This window comes from Epargyreus clarus, unplaced genomic scaffold (genome assembly GCF_041222505.1).
Source record: "Epargyreus clarus isolate Ecla_fem2 unplaced genomic scaffold, WU_Ecla_fem_2.2 ptg000007l, whole genome shotgun sequence".
In the NCBI taxonomy this organism is placed as follows: Eukaryota; Metazoa; Arthropoda; class Insecta; order Lepidoptera; family Hesperiidae; genus Epargyreus; species Epargyreus clarus.
In genome coordinates this window covers 2,600,966-2,622,855 of record NW_027332215.1, presented here as the reverse complement: position 1 = coordinate 2,622,855, position 21,890 = coordinate 2,600,966, and the positions used below count along the sequence as shown (strand labels likewise).

Genomic DNA, 21,890 nt, shown 5'->3' with positions numbered 1-21,890 from the left:
AATAAAATTCGATAAAGCCCAACAGTTAGTCTTATAGTGATGCTATTGCTTAGTATATACACAATGGCAAAAACTTTTATAAATACGTCCAAAATAAAATATTAAAATAATTATAGCTTTAAACAAAATACTCATTACTCACTTTTAATTTTTAAATGGCATTTAAAAGTATGAAACGTTCATAGCTATGTTTGTTTATTACAACTGTGAGGGTAGAGTATTAATATTCGTACGGTGTAAAAATCGGCTACTTTGGACACAGAAATGCGTGGCTAAAATGCGGGTTTAGGTCACAGAGTGCTATAAAATATTATATAGAGAGAGCTTATATGGAGATATTATATGGAGAGCGAACAATGATATTCTGAGTTTTACGGTTTACGATATTTTATTTTATTTATTTAATAAATGACTTTGAAACATTGATGTTTGTTTCAAATATATAATTTATTAATGCATTAAAAATAGATTTAAAGTACTTATAAAATTCGAAATCTAGTCGATATCCTAACATTATAGCTTATTATTTCACAGTACTTTACATAGCCAGATTATGTTCGGAAATGTTTCTATTTGACATTAATTTAGTAGAGGTTATTACAATTAAAGTCATTATAATTAAAAGACTTTTATTTCCAGTAATTCCATTGAATAAATACATTTATAAGATATAAGTTTACTTAAATGCGATATTTACGTCATACCATTATTTTAAGCAAGTAGTGGAAATATTACAGGAAGATAAATATAAAACTTAATAGGTATAAGTATAATTACATAGTCTTCACTTCAAATATGTTTACATTGCAAAATAGTCGCATGCAGATACAACTAGAAGTGCATTGAACGCAAGTTAAATAACATAATATAATTATTTTCGAGATGTTGGTACTTTGGAAAAGTTGTCTTGTCAAATTGACGTTCCTACTGACATCGAAAGTGAGCAGCAAGGTAACCTCGTCGCTTTCTATTTAATAAAAGCGTAGAAAAGTGCGAAGATGTCGAAACCGGTCGATTTGGAATTAAAGAAGGCTTTTGTGGAATTGCAAGTGAAAATGGTGGAAACGAGTAAGAAAATTCAAGTAATAGATTCGCAAATAAATGTTTTAAAGCGCGTCTTGCAACATGTAGATATCACTCAACATGAGATCACCACACTACCACCTGGGACTAAAACTTACGAAGCAGTGGGTAGAATGTTCCTCCACACCGACTTGGCCGAAGTCAAAAAGAACCTTAACACGCGAGTGACACAATTAGCTGAGCGAACAACAGAGTTAGAAAACAATAAACAGTATTTAGAGAAAAATTTGAAAGAGAGTGAAGACAACATAAGAGAAATGGTTCAGCAGCGTAAAGAGCAGATCGAAAAGTCTTCCTAGTTTGTATTAATAATTAAACACCTTACTACTTACAGTTTGCATGTTTGTTATAATGAAACTTGTATACATACAAATGTGAAACTCCTGAATTGTATTGTTATATTTAAATTAAAAATGTAATACTACATTCTTTTTTTACTAGTCACAATGATTTTGAAATCAATGTGATATATGCCTGGGTAGGTACAACTTGTATTTTATTGACTCTGTCATCTACAACAGGTATGAGCAAATTAATAAATTTATGAAATTATTTTATATTCTCTTTAAAACTTATTTCATTGTATTCAGCAAATTTCCATTTGCATATTCAATTTGAGACAATTTCACTTATCATTTTGAGAATACTAATAGACAACATTATACAACATGTGAATGACATTTCTTTTTTAATATTAGTGCAAAAGATGGATCTTTTGTAAACTAAATATACTGTTTTTGTTTCAAACATTGAATAAATTACTTTATTTTGTAGTAACCTGATGGTACTTACAAAAAAAGGGCAAAGGCAAATAATGCAATATTTTGAAAACAAAGTAATAAGTATATGTTTCGAGAAGTTTTTATAGGAAGAACTCCTATTTTTAATATAATTGGTTTTAATTTATTATATTGAGTATTATAAGTTGGAAGGCAAATTAGTGACCAGGGTTGCCTCATGTGTGGTTCACAAAAGCAATCATCAATAAAGAAGAAAGACAAGTCACAATTCAAATACTTATCAATTATTTAGATTAACATGCACTAATTCTGTTTACTATTGTATCAGTTACAATATGCTTATATTGCTACAATCATCATCAATAAGCATTTCTGCAATTTTTATCTGCAACACATTTACACTGAATAGCTTAATGTTAAAATAAAATTATTTTTTTATACAGTACCACATTCAAAACATCACACTTTAGAAGCTTCAAATTGTTGTTGTCAATAGTAATACATAAATATAAATAATTATAAATATATATATGATGGTTTAGTTGTATGTAATATGTAACAATTGTAATTACTATACATATTAAATATACTAGTCTACATTATATGAAAAATAAATCACAATTAGTAGTATAAGATACAAATTAACTACAGATAAATAATTCCGTTTATAATGGAGATTACAAGTTATGTAATTTTCTTAAACGTAAAAAATTAAAATGCTTTTTGGCAATTTACTTTGATCACCTTGGACGTTTGTTACTAATATTAAAGTAATAATTACTAAGATCAAGGTGAAAATGATACATTCTGTAAATTTCATTGGAACAGATTTTGTAAACCTCAAAATATACTAGTGATGAAAAATGATTTTTCAGAATAAAATCATGTTATTTGCACAGAACAACCTAATATTCATGCAGTTACAATATAATTACATTACAATTACATACATACATACATATATTTTGCATATTTTTCTAGACATGTATAATCACATTAATAACAATAAACTATATATGTATATTCTATACTGTAGAAATAGATACAGTCATATAGATTGATTATTAATACACCACAATCAATATTTCGAAAATCTTTATTTCCTTTTTTTACACAAGAAGAAATGTTTTAATATTCCTTAAATCTACCATTGATTTTATTTATTATGGATCTCTTATCTACAGAAAGTATACATTGCTAATAAACATAGTTTGTAAATTAAAAAATGTAATATTTACACAACCATATAATCAAGAAGTATAACATAAAATTTGAAATAAACTAATAACAATTCAATCATTATGTGACCTTATTAAAAAGCAATATAATCAGTAAATTAAAGCTAGAAGCTTACAAGCGTCTAATTGCATAAAATTCTAACATTTAAATAATAATGTAAGTAGAGATATTGCATGGCCTGCTCTAAGACTGGATAAGTCTTAACACATTTGAATCATGTACATTTAATTGTAAAATAAAATGTTAAATATAGAAAATATACAAGAGCAACATAAACCTTATTACCTAATTCTAATTGTGGATGCGTCAAAATCTGTAACATTGATATAATTTGATAGCAACATTAACTTACAATTAGTAAAAGAAATTATTATGAATATTATTATTATATTTATTATAAATAAAATCACCATAGCGTGTCAACAGAGATCGCGGCGCCTCGTGTTCGTCTCAATCATAACTGGCAGTTGAGAACGATCCACAAAGCAGACAAATAAGTCCTCTGGACTGGGATAAGCTGATAACGATGTCAATCTTTGAGTTCATGTTATCAAGAAATACCAATAAATGTATTTTCACAAAATGTCTAATAAATCTACAAACAATAATATAATATAAATTACATTTTTACTATAATCGTCATTTCGAATAATACATTATGTTAATGTGTGTGCATATTTATGATTATTAGTTTTGTGTCAAATCTGGATAAAACGTCTAGAGCCATGTTGGTCGGTTGATAGTGTCGTAAGGCTGTCGAACGGCGAGCGTCGATGCATAAGGCGGCGCGTACAAGCCCATGATCTGCGCGCCCGTCTGGCGCTGCAGTTCCTCCTGGTAGCGCTGCAGGTATTGCTGGTAGAGCGGAGACGACGGATCCGCCCCTACGAACGGATACCCAGCCCGCACTTGTGGTCCGATGAAAGAAAATGTTCCTGTATGGTTGGAACTTTGATGCGCCGGCTTCACGATCTTATCAACGGTCGTTTCGTTGCTCCTCTGATGCGCTACGGCCGCCGCCGCCATGTAGTTGGCCGCCATGATCTGATTGCTGCTGCTTCGGTAGTCATCGACCGCGAGTGCGTAACCGGTATTGTCGCCGTACATGCCGCTAAGCGCTGCCATGTTCATGCCAGTGCCTACGTTGAACGCGCTCGCCGGCATCATTCCCTGCGTCACGGACGTTAACATGTCGCCGCTGCCGCACGCCGCTGCTGCGTGGAAGGCCTGGTTGTTGACTATTTGCGACGATTTACTCTCCGTGGTCCTCCTTCTCTTGGTCTTCGGTTTGGATTCTGCATGAGTACTTGCGGAGCTGGATGGTGTCTTGTAAGGGTTGCTCTCCTTGGTGATCTGTACCATTGGCTGCGTATATCCTCCCATTGAACTACTAGCTGAATGCGCCTCGGGAGCCACCGTTTTATTGAATAATTCAGCCATTTGGTAAGCTTTGTCATGATATAAAGTGGGTCCACCAGGGAAGCTTGGCAAATATCTCTCGTCATTCCTGTACCGCTCCAACATCTGAGGGTAGTTCGGCAAATTGCGCAAGGTATCTAACGGAAGAGATGAAAGCGTCGTATATGTCGATTTATAAGGAATCGCAACCATCGCGGGTTTCTCTGATTTTTTAGTTTTAGTATGAGCTTCAACACCTTTAGAGACAGCTTCACTGTCATTTATTGTGGCAGCCGCCACAATGGAATCAGCTTTCAGAAGACCACGCGGATTCGGTATTCGGAGTTCAGAAGGAAGATGTTGTTGTATTTCTTGCGTTCTTTGCATGGAGGATCGTGGCAAGTTGTTGTAATTGGTATACTGATGAGAGTGCATAGACTTATTATAGTTGATAGCAGTGGAGGTAGATGAACTCACTTCTGCTTTCTTATTATCAGCATTGTTAGTTGAATAATTGGTCGAATAATCCGAAGGCATCACGTCTTGCTTGCGTATTTGATTGCTTATCTTCCAGTTGCCGTAATCGATAGCGGCAGTGGTGGGTGCGGTATTGCACGAATATAACTTTTTGTTAGCTAGTTCAATATCATTGAGAGAAAAATTACTTATCGATTGTGCACTTGATAACGTATCGTACTGGTTATGATGCACGTGTGCCAAGTTTTGGTTAACACCAAGATCAGCGTGTATGGCAGGACGGGGAATAGTCGGCTCGTGTGTGTGAGCCGGTATCATGTTGGGCGTGGTGTGGAGATTAGATTTAGTCGGTGTCTTTTGCAATTGTGGATTATTAATTCCGAGATTAATAGCTGATTCTATCTCATAACCCTTTCTTAGCAAGTGATTAACATTGGATTTTGTTGGATTGGAAGAATAGTTAATTTCATGTGTATCCGCGGTATTCATGTAGCCCATATTGACCATGTCGATATTATCCTTTACGTTTAAATTAATGGACTTATTCATATCAACGTCGTTTGTTTGTTTCCTATTGTCAAGTACATTTTCATTGCTGACTAAGTTTTCAGGAACATCCATTTCACCGTAGTCCATACCACTTTTTTCTCGAAGAGTGTTCAGTTTTGCGATTTCTGACTTTTCACTCAAAGCCAATGCAATATCATCAACCGATAGAGGCGGCAGAGGTGGATGCACCGAGGGAGGTTTTGGAATCTCGCTCTTTATTGGCGATAGTAAAATTGAATCTTTTAGATCCATCGTATTCTTTGCAGATGTAGAGATATCTGGCTCATTATAGGTGCGTTTTTTAACTGGAAAGAGAGTAGTTTTAGGATCAGATGAAACTTGCGGAGGTGGGGGTGGTGGCGGAGGTAAAATGGAAACAGGTTGAGGTGGCGGCGGAGGTGGAGGTGGAGGTGGAGGAGGAGGGGGAGGAAGAGGTAGAGGAAGGGGAAGAGGAGCAGGAGGCGGTGGGGGAGGAGGAGGCGGAGGTGGCGGTGGCGGCGGTGGTGGCGGCACAGCAGACATCGGTTGAGAGTATGGTGCACCGTATGGATTTTGGTGGTATGCGTCTTGACCCATACCCGTATAATCGTCGTGGGCTCGAGGAGGCTTGTTGATCAAATGTATTTTTGAAGAATCATAGTATGGTGGAGCGTTTTGCCCATAAGTAGGCAGAGGGCTTTTATTATGATCTACGAAATAATGTGGTACGGCAGTGGCCGTTGCGCTATTTGAAGCGTACACATGTTGTGAGTATGGTGAGTATGGTGACTTAAGACCTTCTCGGGGACTGCAGCTTTTCTCAGGGCTCTTGGTCGATGTGGTGTCTTGATAAAATCCAGCACGAACTGTGCCATTGATTATTGGATAGGTAATCTTTTGGAAGTCCTCCGTGCGCGGCGATGCTGGTGAACGGAGCAATGGCGAATTGTGAGATATTTGGTGACGAGGTGAGTCAAGATCTTGACTGAAAGAGGAGCGTTCGGACACTGAACTGCCAGTGCTGGTTCTTCGCGGTCTATTAGGATTCACACTCGCAAGAGGACTATCACCTCCGTCGGCATTCGGAGTGCCCGGATCGTTAGGTGAGTCAAATTTAGACGTGCAGGGCTTTGGGCTCACAACCTTCCGTGAGTTACTCTTACGTTCAGATAATTTTTCTCTTACTTTTTCTTCGGCCTCATTATCATCGGACTTCTTTTTAGCCACAGGGCCAGGTGTACTTTTAGGAGCACCGAAAGCCTTGAACCACGCGCTCAGGTTAGGCGTGGCTTTCTCCTGACTAGGCTTGCTGGCGCCTAATTGTGGTTCAGTCTCCACTTCAGCATCCTTCTTGTGTGGATAAATATTTTGTACCGCAGGCAGCTCCTCTGTGGATGTTTGTACTTCTTTGACCTCCTTGGCAACCTCAACTGGTTTGGTATATGTTACATCTTTTTGAACCGTAACCTTCGACTCCTCATTGTTTCTGAACTTGTGATCATCACCGAGTGTGAACTCGACAGTTGGTAACACGGATCCGAGACTCAACTTAGGGCTAGATTCCTCCCTACTAGTATCTCGCACTTTATTAAGAGGGCCTATAGATGGCATTTCTTCACATTTTTCAATATTTTTATTGGGTAAGTTTGTCAATAAATTGCCCTTGCTCTTTCCAGGTTGCAGTCGCTCAATTGTTCTTTGGATCTCCCTTCTCTTTACGATCCTATTCTCTCTTGAAGAGTGTCTCTTGCGGGATGCATCTCTACGGGACAACAGAGATCTTTCTCCTTGCGAAGATTCATCATCTAATCGACTGCTATCATGATCTTCTGTCGAAATAGTTCGAGCCGGACTATCAGATGGAGAGCTCAAAGCTGAGCCTTTCGGAGCATCATCCAACCACTTACTTATATCCTTAGCAGCTTGTTCTAGAGCTACGGAAGCAGATGCATTCTTAGCTGTACTCTTTTTAACCCTCTTGCTGCTCCTCCTTTTCTTTTTCTTCACAACCACTTCCTCTTCCTCCTCCTCTTCTGGTTCTGGCGCCTTGTCTTCTTCATCCTTTTCTGAAGTATCATTATCAGAGTCTTTGAAATCCCTGGATGTCTTTGTGTGAGTGGGCTTTGAACGACGGAGCCCACTGCGGCCGGGATTGAACAGTGTGTTAAAACTGATTTTCTCATTTTTAGCTTTCAACTTTTCAATGGTTTCCTTTAATTTTGGATTTTTGTCCTTGTGTGCGACGTCTAAGTTGTGCTTCTGTTTGTCGACCACTTTCTGTTTAAACTCAAAAAGTGATTCCCAAGCATCCTTTGCCGCGTGACGTCGCCTCTCCTTGATCTTATCATATTTATCTTTTAAAAACTCTGGGTCAGAGAGTTGATCAGAGGGTTCTGGTTTTGGTGGTTCTTCAACAGGCTCCGGTGAAGGAGTAGGAGTATGAATCGATGGTAAAGGTGAAGCACTTCGACTTCTATTGGAGCTCTCCAAAGATTCTTGTGATGTAGCATGTTTCAGTTCTTCCATTGGTTGTTCCATTAGTTCCTGTTCTGGAGGCTGATGTTTGCTCTTCTTTCTTTTCTTCTTCTCTTTCTTCCCCTCCCCGTCTTTATTCTTTCCATGCTTCTTACTGTGCTTGCGTTTCCCAGATTTATGTTCTTTTTTATGGGCTTTGGAATGCTTGCCATGTCTGTGATGACTTTTGCGTTTCTTTTTCTCTTTACCGTGTTTGTGAGATTCCGATGTTTCATTCTCTTTCGGATTTGGAGCTTCATCCCCCATATCTTCTATCACCTGAACTTCATCTTTGTCATCCTCATGGTGTTCTTCTGGTTCTTCTTGGTCAATCTCGTTCTGTTGTGGTTCTTCCACAGTGCCATCATCCAACTTCACTTTTCCTGCCATATCGTCATCATCGTCATCTCGGTCTAAATGCGCACAGAGCCTGTCCCGTTCAGATTTCTTCATTCCAACCAGGTCCCCTGAAACTTAAATTTATTATATATGAATAAAATCTAGTACTAAAGGACATTGAATTATAAATAATTTTAAATTTGGTAATTTCGACAAATTTACTTTAGAAGCTTGCGATATTTCTTATTCAATAAAATTTCGTATAAAAATAATTGCAAATAATTCAGATTTAACTTTTCTAAGTTTAAATTATTATAAGCTATACTAGTTGTTTTAGCTATTAAACATTGCGGCATTGCGCATATGTTCATCGAACACTGGAAAAACTCGTAAAGTAATTATAAGATGACAAGTGAAATTAGATGTTACGGATGTAATACACGATCAAGAGTGAGATCATAACAACTCATTGGTTGGTTGGTGACGACAGACGACGTTGAGCGGCGGCAGTCGTAGTCATGGTGACCGCTCGAACATCAGCTCCCTTATTATTCAATTCAATAAGGGCCCCGCGCTGTCTTCGTCCCGCCAATATCTCTAATTGTCTATTCGAGGCGACTCATTTATATATTCCGAGCGGACTAGTGGTTTGGCGCGGACTATATCCACATTGCGCTTAAAATCTTACCGATGGTCTCAATCCTCCTTTTCCTGCGCTTTGGGCGTGGGGGCGACTCGGTGTGCTTCAGCTTATGTTTCCTGGAGGGGGTGGGCAGCTGGTATTCCACCGCGATCTCTTCGTCCGACGACGACGGCCGGTGGATGTATTTCTCGGTGAGGCGTTCGAATGCAGCCTGCAGGTTGTCCACCATCGTTGTATACTCTAAAACATTACGATTTTTTTTTTTTATTTTGCCGACATTTTGCCCTGCCTGAGGTATAGTTGTTATACGTGGTTTAGTGATAGTGATGTGGTAGACACATAGACCTTGGCTTAAAATTTTGGGCTAGATCAGCGCTTCAGTAATCCCTGCCTGTCGTAAGAAACTAAAGGGGGTTGAAGGCGGCAAGAATGGGAGCTCTAACCACCCAGTCAGCGAATCTGGGAAAGAACCATACCGTATGTGAGGCGCATACCTTAAGCTAAACACCAAAAGTTGTGAGAGGGGGTTAACAATTTGCCATACGGTTGGCACAAAAGAGTTACCATATGGTTCCCATGTATACGTTTGTGTTTTGTTTTTCACATACCAAGGGATCGTTATGATTTTTGCGATGTGGTTAGGTAGTTTATGGGTCAGAGAATAACATGGACGGTTCCTATGGAATAGTGTAAATAATAATTATTGTTAATTTTATTACATGAAACTTATATTTTAAAGAAGTTCCATAAAAGTCCACTAATTAGAGTTTTAGTGTATGTTTCTGAAGAAAGCTTGACCAATTTAGGTACACGGTGACGAAAAAAATAAGTAAAAATAACTTTTATTAAATATATAAAATGTTACTTTATCGTTAAAATTGTTACAGGTACAAATTTACAATTACAATTATTTGTATATCATATCATATTTTTTACGCGGGCGAAGCCGCGCGTTCTGCTAGTATATTGGTATAAATATGAACAACTACACTACAATTACTTTAATGTAATTTGGATTATGGATTTCATTTATTGAAACAAACACTCTTTTTATCCGCTAACAGCTGAGTATAACTTACAACTGTTCAACAATATCAAAGTTAAGATGAATCTTGGTGGCGGGAATTAGAAGTTAGGTTAGGCATAAATTAGGAATTATTTCTGTTTCAAAATAATATATCCATGTCTACTACAATTTTAATAAAGAAAATTTGCTATTTATTTTTATGATATAGATGTACCAAATGAGTATGCAGGCTATCTTAAGATGAGTAACCCATCAATTTACAACACTTCTGTTATAAGAGGCTAAATGAGTAGGAGAAATAGATACAGCTGTGTTGGTTCAATTCCATAAAAGGTTCCACCACCTTAAAATATGTGTCGTATAGAAGAGGAAGATTATTATTATTAGACTCACCATTGTCCTGGCCATTGTACAGCCGGCAATTGTTCACAATAAGTTTAAAGTCTGCCTTGAACATGGAAAAGTCAGTGTAGAGGCCCTTATCTAGGCGCTCCTCCATCTTATTCAGGTCCATGGGCCTGCGGATGACCGCGTAGTAGTTAGGTGCATAGTCTTCCTCCACAGGATCCATGAAGGGCCACGCATCGTCATGCAAGGTTAGCTGTTCCAGAACTTTATACATGTCCGTCTGTACATCTTCTTCAGTTTGGCTGAAACTAAAAATAATATGATAATATCACATAGGCAGTACATATTATTAGAAACTATTAATTCCAAAATGATGTAAAATATTAAAATAGGAATGATTTCAAATGTGCCTTTTATGGAACTGATTTAATGTAATTCATTGCTTCTCAATCACTTTAATGGCATGCTCCCTGCCGAGCAAATAACTTTTTGAATAAGATGTCTAGACCCAGTAAATCGACGGTGGTGATACATTTAGGTTACACGTGACCACAACATAGCCGCGACCTCGCACTTGAGAAACAATGATTTAATTAGATGACTTATAGTATGTGAGTGTACACATGTACAAACACCTACTACAATATTATGATACATGAGGTTCAGCAATCACGCAATTTAATACATTGTAAGCGATACATAAAATGATGAATGATTTATTAGTGATATCGTTTTGTAAAATTCCATACACTTACTTCGTGGCCGTTTAGGTATGCAAATTGAAATGTATGTAATTGGTTAATACTTTCGAAAATATGTCGTAACTATTTTTACAAATGGACATTAAACAATAGTATCGAAGGTGGAAAGCAGGCAATTAGGCAGCTTACCGGGACTAATAATATTATCTCACATTTTGTACGTCGCACTAAAGTTGCAGATGTGCGATCTCTAATCTGGTGTAAGCATAACTGAGTCATAAGTCATGAAGACTTCACAGGCCATATTTCCAAATGCAATATTTCCATGAAAGTATTTACTATCAGTTAGCCCCAATGATAATAATAACGCTGTGAGGCATGGGTTCAAATCTTTGGTAAATATTTAAATTACTTAATATCAACAAATCAACAAGAAACAACCTAAAAGTTATTGATACTATTGTCTACCAACCCATAGCCAGCTTTCATAAAATGATCTTACGGACTAGAGTTCAACAGTGACAGAATAATCGATTAATAACTAATTATAAAACAATATATAGCACCCTAGTGTTACTTTCGTAATCACCATTGCCTTTATATGTACTGGCAGGTCTTTTTAAAAGAATAAGGAGTTTTTTTTTTAAAGGGTCATATATAAAATACACGCTAACTATCAACACCGTTACCTTAGGATGTATATGTGCACTAACATCGTTTTAAGTTTAATTATAACTAACCAAATGAATCTTTGTTATCCAAATCCAAATAAATAAATGCAACTGCTGCTTCAAGCTATAAAATACTTTCACACCTCTCTAACTAGACGCCAGAATATATTTTTTACCCATTATTAATGTGCCATCTGTCCCACGAAACTACTAAAGATAGAAATTTGATAATTTATACTGCAACGATCACATCACACTGATTTTTGTGCAGAACACATAATTGATGGTTGTTGATAATTTAGGTCCGTCTTTTTCTTTCCGTCTTTCTTTAAATTATAAAACATTATCTGATTTTTTGCAAAGTTTGTAAAGGAAATGTGATAAATTAGTCGATAAAGACGTATTATTGAAAAAAAAAATGGTTGATTGATCTACCAACTAATGGATGTCGGGACTGCGTTCAACAGGCTACAATGGGCTCATTGTCATTCGCCTGAGCAATTGACCAAAAGTCAATAATAGCTTCTTGTGTGATGATATTGTGCAAATATGACGTTGCAAAAGTGAACAAAAAAATATCGGTACGTAACATATGATAATGCTTCAAATGGATTTTAATATTTTTAATACATTATCATAGGTTATGAAATATGTAACCATGAAGCCGAACAACAGCCGAACATCCGGTATCCGGCTAAACTACTAACAGTTTCATCTCTAGTAATTATTCAACGGACTATTGTGGACCCGACGTCTATTGGTTACTAGGTCAATACACAGCCAGCCATATGGCAAGAGGACTGCCTGCTCAACGCCTTGTATCGTAGATATAAAGGACATAACATAATTACATTTGTGATGTTTTGATCTTCTTTCTGGTGCTGTTGCCGGGCTCATCGTTGTCGGGAATGACTATCTGGCCGGTGGCGGATGCTAGCGAGTTGTTGGTCTTTCTGCCGGCGCGCACGGGCGGCGGCGGCGGCGGTGGCTCCTTCTTTTTCACGGTACTCTTCGAGCGCTTTACTTTCCCCTTACTCGCTTTCGATGACTTCTGAGGCATTGCTTTCTCTTCCTCCTCCTCTGCTGGTTCTGGTTCTGCGGGCTCTTCTACTTTCTCGCCCGCCGAGCTGTCCGAATCAGATGATGTCGATTTGGAGCGTCTAAAAAATACATTCATTATTAGCCCTCGCAATTTTGTAAAATGATATGAGAATAACGACAGATACAGTAGGAAAGTAAATAATCCTGGTATTTATCTAGTCCATACAAATACAGTTAATGTAAATAAACACATGCAATTTCGGAACGCGATGATTTTGCGCGCTTGGTAATGCTTCAAAATGAATGTCCATGCCGTTTAACTAATAAGAACTAGGTTTAGCAACATATACATAACTGTCCACTACTATGGAATCGTACTAAACACGAATAAATACTAAAAAATAACTGTAAGGAGAAATATGGAAAGAAAAATATAATATATATAACGAGTGCATGGTCCTAGGATCCACAAATAAGCGTTTTGGGAAATCATAAAAGCGTAGCTGGTTTGGCATACCCGTTCTGATAATGAAATTATGTGAATGCTTGTTATAAAAACGTGAAGAAATATTCGATGAAATATAAATAAAACAAACGATATCAAAATTACGTTAAGGATGTTCCGAACGTTTATAAATTTATATTTTAAAAGTACCATTTATGGCATATAAGCAATTCTGTAAATTACCACATTTTTTATTATATTCAAGTAGTGAATTCTTGTGCAACTTTTATTAGGAACATCCTTAATTTTAAAACGACAGGCAAGGGGCGCTGCCATACCTCTGGACAGCGGAAGAGGTCCCTTGGCCGGCGGACCGGGACCGGCTCGAGGAGCCTTGCTCCGCGGCCCGCCACGATTTCTGGCCTCTTGTGAGTCTGTCCAATATAATGTCGTAGTAAAGCGAAGACGTTCCTTCTTGTACAATTTTAATTTTTTGACCTTAAATATTCATTGGAGCCTCTACATTTGCAAGTGTACAGGAATAGAATTCCATATTTAAACATTTTCATAGAATATTTTAATTATACCATTTTTAACAACGCATCGAATATATTTTTAGAGAGAAAATAATTTTACACTTGTATGTATGCTCTGAAATGGATACCCGTGCCAAGTGAAACCTATAGAGACTATTGTGTTATTCTATTTATGGTTTTTGAAATAAATAATTGCATGGTGCCAAAATATTCAAAAATCAAAACGATTTTGACACCCTATATGATTTTGAGAAAACCTGTTAAATTTCAAAAACAGTTTATCTAAATCTCTTGTGTTTTTTTAAATATGTTGAACTAATACAATAATAGAACACTCTATTTAATAATGTTTCATACATTATTAAATAGGGTGCCCCTACACAAGTTCTACAATAATAGTAACTTTTGCCCTCTTATACCTGTTTAAGATTCGTTTCAACAAAATACAACCTTATTACGAGGGCCAAACTGAAAGTTTTTAGAACCGGCTTCTTATAAATATTATATTAAAAAAATAAGTTTAAATTTTGAAAATAGAACTTTTTACCAATATTATTAGGTATATATTTCATTCATTTGTTTTACGATTCGGCGGCAAATTGAAAATTATTTGTGCACGTCAGCATGAATTTAAGCCGAGAAAATTTTCGTGCAATGATTATTTATGATTTTCTATGTCATTTAAGTCAACAAGAACGTTATGATAGACTTCGACTGGCCTTTCACGATGAAGCCCCATCTCGTGCCACAGTTTACAACAGGTTTCATGAATTTAAACGTGGTCGCACTAATCTCACCGATGATCTGCGTGAGGGACGCCCTTCTACAGCGAAGACTGAAGATAACATCAGTGTGCGGCGTATGATAGAGACTGACAAAAGAGTTACCTATCAGCAGATTCGGACAAGCCTAGGCATTGGTATGAGTCAAGTGCACAAAATCCTCCATGAACATTTAGCGGTCAGGAAGCTTTGTGCCCGTTGGATACCTCAAAATTTAACCGAGGCCCAAAAACTCCGCCGTGTTGATTGGTACCGAGAAATGATTAAAAAAATTAACGGAGGAGACTCAAATGCTATGTTTCACGTAGTAACTGGTTACGAAACCTGGATTCATTGCTATGATCCGAAAACCAAAAGGCAGTCTTGCTCAGTGGTTTTCTTTCCGAGGAGGTGCCAACTAAAGTGAAGAGAGTTCGAAGTGTTGGAAAGAAGATGGTGGCCTCGTTCTTCGGAAGGAGAGGTCATGACGCGATTGTCTTGGAGGATCATAAAACGGTTAATGCAGAGCGGTACACTAATAATTGTTTTCCACTTGTCTTGGAAATAGTTCGCGAAAAACGACCTCGAAGCAGGATCCTCCTTCACCACGACAATGCCTCGTCGCACATCACTAGGAAAACGAATAACTATTTAGCGATCTCAGACGTGGAGTTACTGAGTCACCCGCCTTATAGCCCCGACCTCGCACCCTGCGATTTTTATTTATTCCCGAAAATAAAAGAAAATTTTCGAGGAGAACGTTTTACAGACGCCGAGGAAGCAGTGTGGCTGCGTTTTAAAAGGCCGTCGAAGAGACCCTCAAAGAATGGGCAAAGTGCTCTTCTCAGTTGTTCCATCGGGTGCAGCGATGTATTGATGTGAACGGACACTATTTTGAAAAGTTATAATAAAATAATAACTTGTGAGTTTGCTTAGTTTTTGATTTTCTTCTTTCTTAGAACTTTCAGTTTGACCCTCGTATATAGCTGTATAGTTTTAAATCGTGTTATATTTTATTTAATTTTAGTTATCATCTAGTTTTGAACCTAAAAGCCCAACTAAAACATTATATTACACACTTGCATTTATCCCCGATACAGGCTACTTTCGTCTTAAAATCTTATTACTATTCCTTTGTTATTTTTTTGCAATCAATAATTTAAAAACAAACAGCATTAGAAATATTATACCTATTATAGTAATGTCTCATTAATTGAAATGTTTAAAAGTCACATTTAACGATAGTACAAAGTACAACAGTCAAACTTTTTAGTCGCAATAGCTCCGATGTACCTTAATAAATAAAGTTTTAAGACCGCCAATCAGGTTTGCTCGTATTGTATAATGATAATTCATTTCGAACCGAGAGCACCAATCTGATAGAGACCGGTAGATCACATGCGCTACACCTGTAGCGTTCGCCGAAATCAATACGGTACACGATACATTTCAAAACAAACAAATTTCATGTCTTTTTATAAGCTTTTATTCACTTTTTTTTATGCACCACATATTTATATGTGTTGACTTAAAAACCAGGCACCTGTTATAAACTATAAAACGTGACTCAGGCGAACCAACCGCTTCTGAACAAACAAGAAGTTTTTAACAAAAGGAAAAATCAACTCCTACTGAAACAGCCACTTCAGAACATTTCACAAGAAATATAACGAGGAGGTTCGCCCACCGTCGGACTCCTGTAATATTTGTAGTTAAGCAACACATATCATGTAACACGCATAAAATAAATCAATAAATTCCGTCCTGGCGCAGGAATTCTAAAGGCAAAAATGCTCTCTTCTTTAGAACTCTTTCTAGTCCCACTTTTAAGAATACAATTGTTGGCTTAATACCAGTTGGTATCATAATAAATTTAAATGTTTTATATTTATTTTAACTTTATATAAATCACCCATAACCGCACAAAATCTAACGTTATCATTTACGAACGCTGGATGATATAAGTTCAGGGAAGCGCACAACTGTTCCCTAAGTCGTACTGTTGTAAGAAAAGAATATCTTGGAATACGATGGCACTCATACCCCGTTTGAATTATAGAAAATATTACTATAAATTTGAAGCAAAATGTTGAATTAACGAGTTGTAGAAAAATACGAACTTGTGACGATATTTTGTCCTCCCCATCAGCACACAAGTAATATCTCGCTGCTGCAGTTTCTTTGCGACCGTGTGTAACTAGCACGCGTGCGAATGTCAATACGTTTTTTATTACAACTATTCTTCTTAGGTAGACATTATGGTATGGTGAACGTGGGCAGCGACGTGGGCGGAAGATTTTCCTTAATATAGTATTCTTTCTTTGAAAATGGTGTACCTATTAAAAGCTCTGTTAGATTTAAATATTAATATGATATTGAATAGAAATTTGCAAATCAGTGCAGTCGTACCACAGCACAGCAGTTGCAGAAGGCCACTCACCATAATATCGTGGGAATATCTCAACACGAAGTATGGAACTGGCGTCACTTAAGAACTTAAGCTTCGAAGCGCCAATAAAGCGAACACCTCCATTTTTAATTCTCTTCTTTCTGCTATCATTTTTACATTCCAAAATAGCAGAATATGTGTTAAATAAAATATTTTATTGAATTTGACAAACATCTGTCTCGGACCGATGCTCAAGCATAAGTAGACTCGTTTGAAGGCAAGTGAGAGTAACACCGCCTAGTAGTGGAAGCCGCGCCACGCCTACTTTGCACTTCCACTTGTTTTTTCTGTTCCATGGTTACCCTATAAATGTAACAAAATCTTAAGCTGCCCTTTTCAACAGCATTATGGAATTACTGTGTCATAAAAATTGTCTACTTTCGGGAACATTTTCGTTTCGTGCATTCATTTTTAGGACTTCTATTTACGTAACCTATGTTCATGACACGTAACCTACCTATGTAGGTAATACGTATGTTTTTTTTTTGTTTTACTTCTTAATAATTAATCCTTGTTAAATTTTAATTCTATTCCACATTTTTAGCTCACAGTAGATCGATGAGTATCGATAATTTTATACTTTTGCTCTATTCCAGTAGGAGAAATATTACGCAAGTTTGGTCCGTAAGTTTAATGTGCTTAGGTAGCCCTAAGCATTAGGTAATTGCATTAAGCCCAATCACTGCCATCTATGGTCAAGTAGCGGAACTACATTTTCAAATACTAAATGACGTAAATGCTTTTAAATGTGGTAGCAAAATAAACCTTAATATAATATGCGCCTAAGTTGTTTTTACATATTCATTCTGTATATTTTAGAATAGTTTCGAGTTAACAATAAACGACCAATAAAATGATATTTACTTTAGTAGTGTTATATGTAACAAGAAAAACGCAAGTGTGAGTTTGGGGACAACGGTTCCGATACATTCGCTCGTACTTACCACTTCTACTTGCTTTTCTTTTCTATGTGTTCCAGTATCTTAATTGCAATCTTGTAAAGTTTGATTTTATGACATGAAGTAACTAAATCTGAACTTATAGGTACTGCCTAGACTTTCCCTTGCGGCCCGCGTATAAAGACGTTTCGTACATAACACAAATTTGCAAATGGTAGTGCACTAGACATTATCATGTATGCAATCAACACCAAATAAAGCACGGTTCAGGGTTTAAAACAGTTAAAATTTCAATAAATTCCTTAGTATTACTTTAGAACATAATTAAAGGGAGGGTTGAATAGATCAAGTCAGTATTCACTTTCAAAATATTACACAGCAGCGCTATGCCGTTATAGGACAAAGATAAATACAGGCAGCGCGGCAGTGGCACTGCAAGTACAAACCTTCACATTTAACTACATTTGGGGAAGGTACTTCAAAGCTTTCGCCGATAAACATATTTTTATTGCATAAAGATAACCATTTCTGTTCAAATAGTTCAAACATTACTTTAATAGTGTAAGCAGTAAACTATTACTAATAATTACTTTATTATTTGCAAATTTCATAAATAAGTTTTTATAACTTTTACCCCACATGATTCCCTGAATTCCCTGTGGATACATCGAGCAATGAACTAGTGCACCATTTATCTCCCTGATATCTGTTTTTCCAGGAACCGACACACGCGCCGAGGTGGGCGCAGCGTTACGCAGGTCAGTATGAACCCTTTTTATTTCACTGTAAGCTAATAGTGTTACTGAAGGCAAAGCTTATCACTACATATACGGATTATATCAATCAGATTAAACAGCATTGAATACAATATAGTATATAACAAATGATGCATACTTTTTTAACATCCTTGTATTTATATCGATTAATGTTAACAAACTAGTGACTTCGTACGCGTATGTACATATCGAAAAATAACAGTGTCGCAAATGTCAATAGTTTTATTATAATGAAAAATACAAATGCAATAAATTACTCTGAAACACCATATTTTCATATAATTAATTGTCCATTAATTTTAAATGCTCTAGATAACTACATAGCACCACATAAGACTTAATGCAATTTTATAAAAAATATTGATATCTCAATATTTTAATAACTTTTAATAGTGTAGGTAGAATGGACTTAAACATTAATTCAAGATACGGGTTATGAACGTATTTCCAATGTTAGAAACAAGTATTGGTATAATTTCAAACACACAAATGTACATATATAATTTAAAGAAAACATAGAAATTATATAGTTTACTTAACTACTTTTTTGCAAATATACTCGTTGTTCAGATGCACGGAACTTTAATTTTTATCAAAATATATAGAACTAACTAGTTCCTAATAGGTTACTCTTCAAGTAAATTCTATTTGACAACTGATTTATCCAATCTCTGTCAGCCGGCTGCTACAAATCCCGCTTGATGTTAATACTCACACACACAGTATTGCACACTGGACATTGAATATGTCATTTATAAACTCACACGAAATAAATACATTGGTTTATAATTGATGTGTCAATAATGAGATGTCTGATTTTTTCAAATACTTGCCTTATACGTGGATACAAAAAATAGTACAAAATTAATTAGTAATTCTCCAAAATGCCCCCAATTTCTATTTGCCTATCGGTCGTTTCTAGACCACGCTGTATAAAGAATAACTCGGATCTCTATACATCTCAATTTAGAATTACATTTTTCTTTGAAACGATTATATTTAGATACATTTATTTCCCAGTCTTACGCAGAATAATACATTAATATAGCGCATACCTGAGAAGATTCCGGCGCTGGGCTCTGAATTCGCGGGCGCGGTCCTGATCGTCCCTTGTACTCTCCCCGGCCGCGTCATGTGCCCTGACCTTATCCTCTTCCTCCTTCTGCTTCAACTTCTGCACGCGGCTCGAAGTGCGGCGCGGAGCTACCTCTAGCAGCCTGTTATTAAAAAAAGACTTCATTACTATAGGTATTTTAAATAAGAAAAAAAGCGGATTGACGATTTTGAAATAAAAGCTGTTCCCCCAGATAGCTGTGTAATTTTTAACAGTCAAAGACAATTGCATTAGCTATGAGCCCAATAATTATGTTTAATGAAGTGTCTATAACGACATGCGTCTCTAATAGCAGAGTAAATAAACACACATTTAGAACAAAACTTAAAAAATAAATGGACAATAATCATACATGTGAAAGATGGAAGATGTATTTGGTTATTTAAAACAACGGGTTTATTGTAATTTTACCGCGGGATCTCTGGCAACGCAACATTAAATAGCGAAACGACTTGAAAGAAAACCCTATCGATGACCAACGAATTACCATATTTACAAAATATATTCGCAACAATGACTGATGGTCCGCGACGTCCCTAGTAACCGCTTCTTTTTTTAAGAAAAAGTTAGAGCCAATTGAATTCCGAATAAAAACACACGTTCACTCTTGTCCGTTAAATAAATTTTAAAGTCCTTTGGAAAAAAAAACATTTAATACAATGAAAAGCAATTCGAAAAATTATATATAGGTACGTACCTTTTATAGATCCTACTTAGTATTAAACATTTACTCATTATATGAAACATACATTTAAAATACCTAAATGCAATGGTGCATATTATTCCGTACGCAATTCGCGAGTGTTTACTTCAGCAATGTTCGTAAGCGAATAACGCATATAGCGGCGCCGCCGGTTACGTCGAAATTTATATTCTATATTATTGATATACGCCCATCGTAGTTGAACCTGAAAGCTTCTATGAATTTATCGTTAATTTTTGTGATGAAATAAACCTTCATTTTAAATAATTACGGTGTCGATTGCAAATTGTGGTAGATTAAAATTTCGGTTGAAACACCAGAGAATAACAAGAATCTATAATACTTTACAGATTATTTTATGAATGAATTTCCTTAATATAGCACACTCCTCCGCGCAGGGTAGTGACGTTCATTATATAATTTACATTATTTTATGTTCAAACTGGAGTAAGCTTATAATAGTTATAATTAAGAAGACAGCGCCCAATCAAATTTACTCGATTATAGCATAACTATAAAACATCGTGACAAAGGTTTCAAGATGAAGACGAAAGATGGTCACGGGATTCGACCTCAAAACGATTTTAAATAATTTTGAAATCTCATGCTAAGTAATATTTGCAATTTGCAAAAACGGCAAATTTATTTCTTGGAGAAAAATATATAACGTCATTTTTAAAGTGTTTTCATTTTGCTTCAAAGTATTATTATAAACAAAATATTAAACTTTTAGAATCTTTTATTACGTAACATTCTTAAATATAAGGTAAAAAACGAAGAGAAAAAATTTGATCAATTATTAAAAAAGATATGACGCCATTTATGCCAAAGGAGATTTGGAAGAAAAGTGTTAGTTAACAATCGTATAACATTTTGAAAACATAACTTCAAAACTTAAATCTTTTAAATGTTACTTTTTTTAAATGTTTAGACAACCGAATATTTCCTTAAACTTTAAAATTTATATTTAATTCTAATAATAAACTATTTTTGGGTTGGTATACTGTTTTCGGAAGTAACACGTTAATTACTTACTGGATTGTCAAGGAAGGGATAACGCTTCTTTGACAATCCAGTAAGTAATTGATATACATAAGTATATCTTGTATGTACTTTCCTTTACTTTGAATCTTTTAAACAGATTTTAACAGTAAAGATATCGTTATATTCGCCTGTAATACTCAAGGGTCCTTAGACATTTGCCACGAAATAGTAATAAGTTAAAAAAATAACCAGAGATCAACGTGCTGCTGAAACCGCTTAACTTACGATTTCTGAAATTTTTGAAATTTCAGAAATCGATATATATAAGGATATAACGTAAGTGAGTACTAATAAAGTAATTAAAAATTACTAATTTTTGATATTTCACCCATAAGTAATCCTAAAAATCCTTTAATTTGAAGCAAACACTATAAAACTTTGTATCTTTTTGACTTATAAAAAGAAATAATGACA

General features: G+C 35.9%; 2 protein-coding genes across 4 annotated transcripts in view; one reads left to right on the top strand and one right to left on the bottom strand.

Moving 5' to 3' along the window:
* The first annotated feature begins 901 nt into the window (after positions 1-901).
* LOC140743237 (prefoldin subunit 1) lies at positions 902-1,507 on the top strand. The gene has a single exon (XM_073074360.1). It carries the CDS (start codon positions 999-1,001, stop codon positions 1,380-1,382), a length of 384 nt encoding a protein of 127 aa, XP_072930461.1. The 5' UTR covers positions 902-998; the 3' UTR covers positions 1,383-1,507.
* A 1,394-nt stretch (positions 1,508-2,901) lies between these two features.
* Positions 2,902-21,890, bottom strand: part of LOC140743236 (uncharacterized) — a 32,976-nt gene continuing 13,987 nt past the window's right edge. The window contains exons 5-10 of one of the 3 annotated variants that reach the window (XM_073074356.1): positions 19,671-19,832; positions 13,533-13,628; positions 12,560-12,868; positions 10,382-10,644; positions 9,007-9,201; positions 2,902-8,452 (exon numbers count right to left, since the gene is read on the bottom strand). In XM_073074356.1, coding sequence (XP_072930457.1) covers positions 3,780-8,452; positions 9,007-9,201; positions 10,382-10,644; positions 12,560-12,868; positions 13,533-13,628; positions 19,671-19,832 — 5,698 coding nt within the window. In that variant the 3' untranslated portion in view covers positions 2,902-3,779. The remainder of the gene's footprint in view (positions 8,453-9,006; positions 9,202-10,381; positions 10,645-12,559; positions 12,869-13,532; positions 13,629-19,670; positions 19,833-21,890) is intronic. The other 2 variants (XM_073074357.1, XM_073074358.1) reach the window with 2 other exon arrangements.

Excerpts from the sequence above, each read along its gene's own strand:
- LOC140743237 (XM_073074360.1), top strand. The coding sequence starts at position 999 with ATGTCGAAACCGGTCGATTTGGAATTAAAGAAGGCTTTTGTGGAATTG.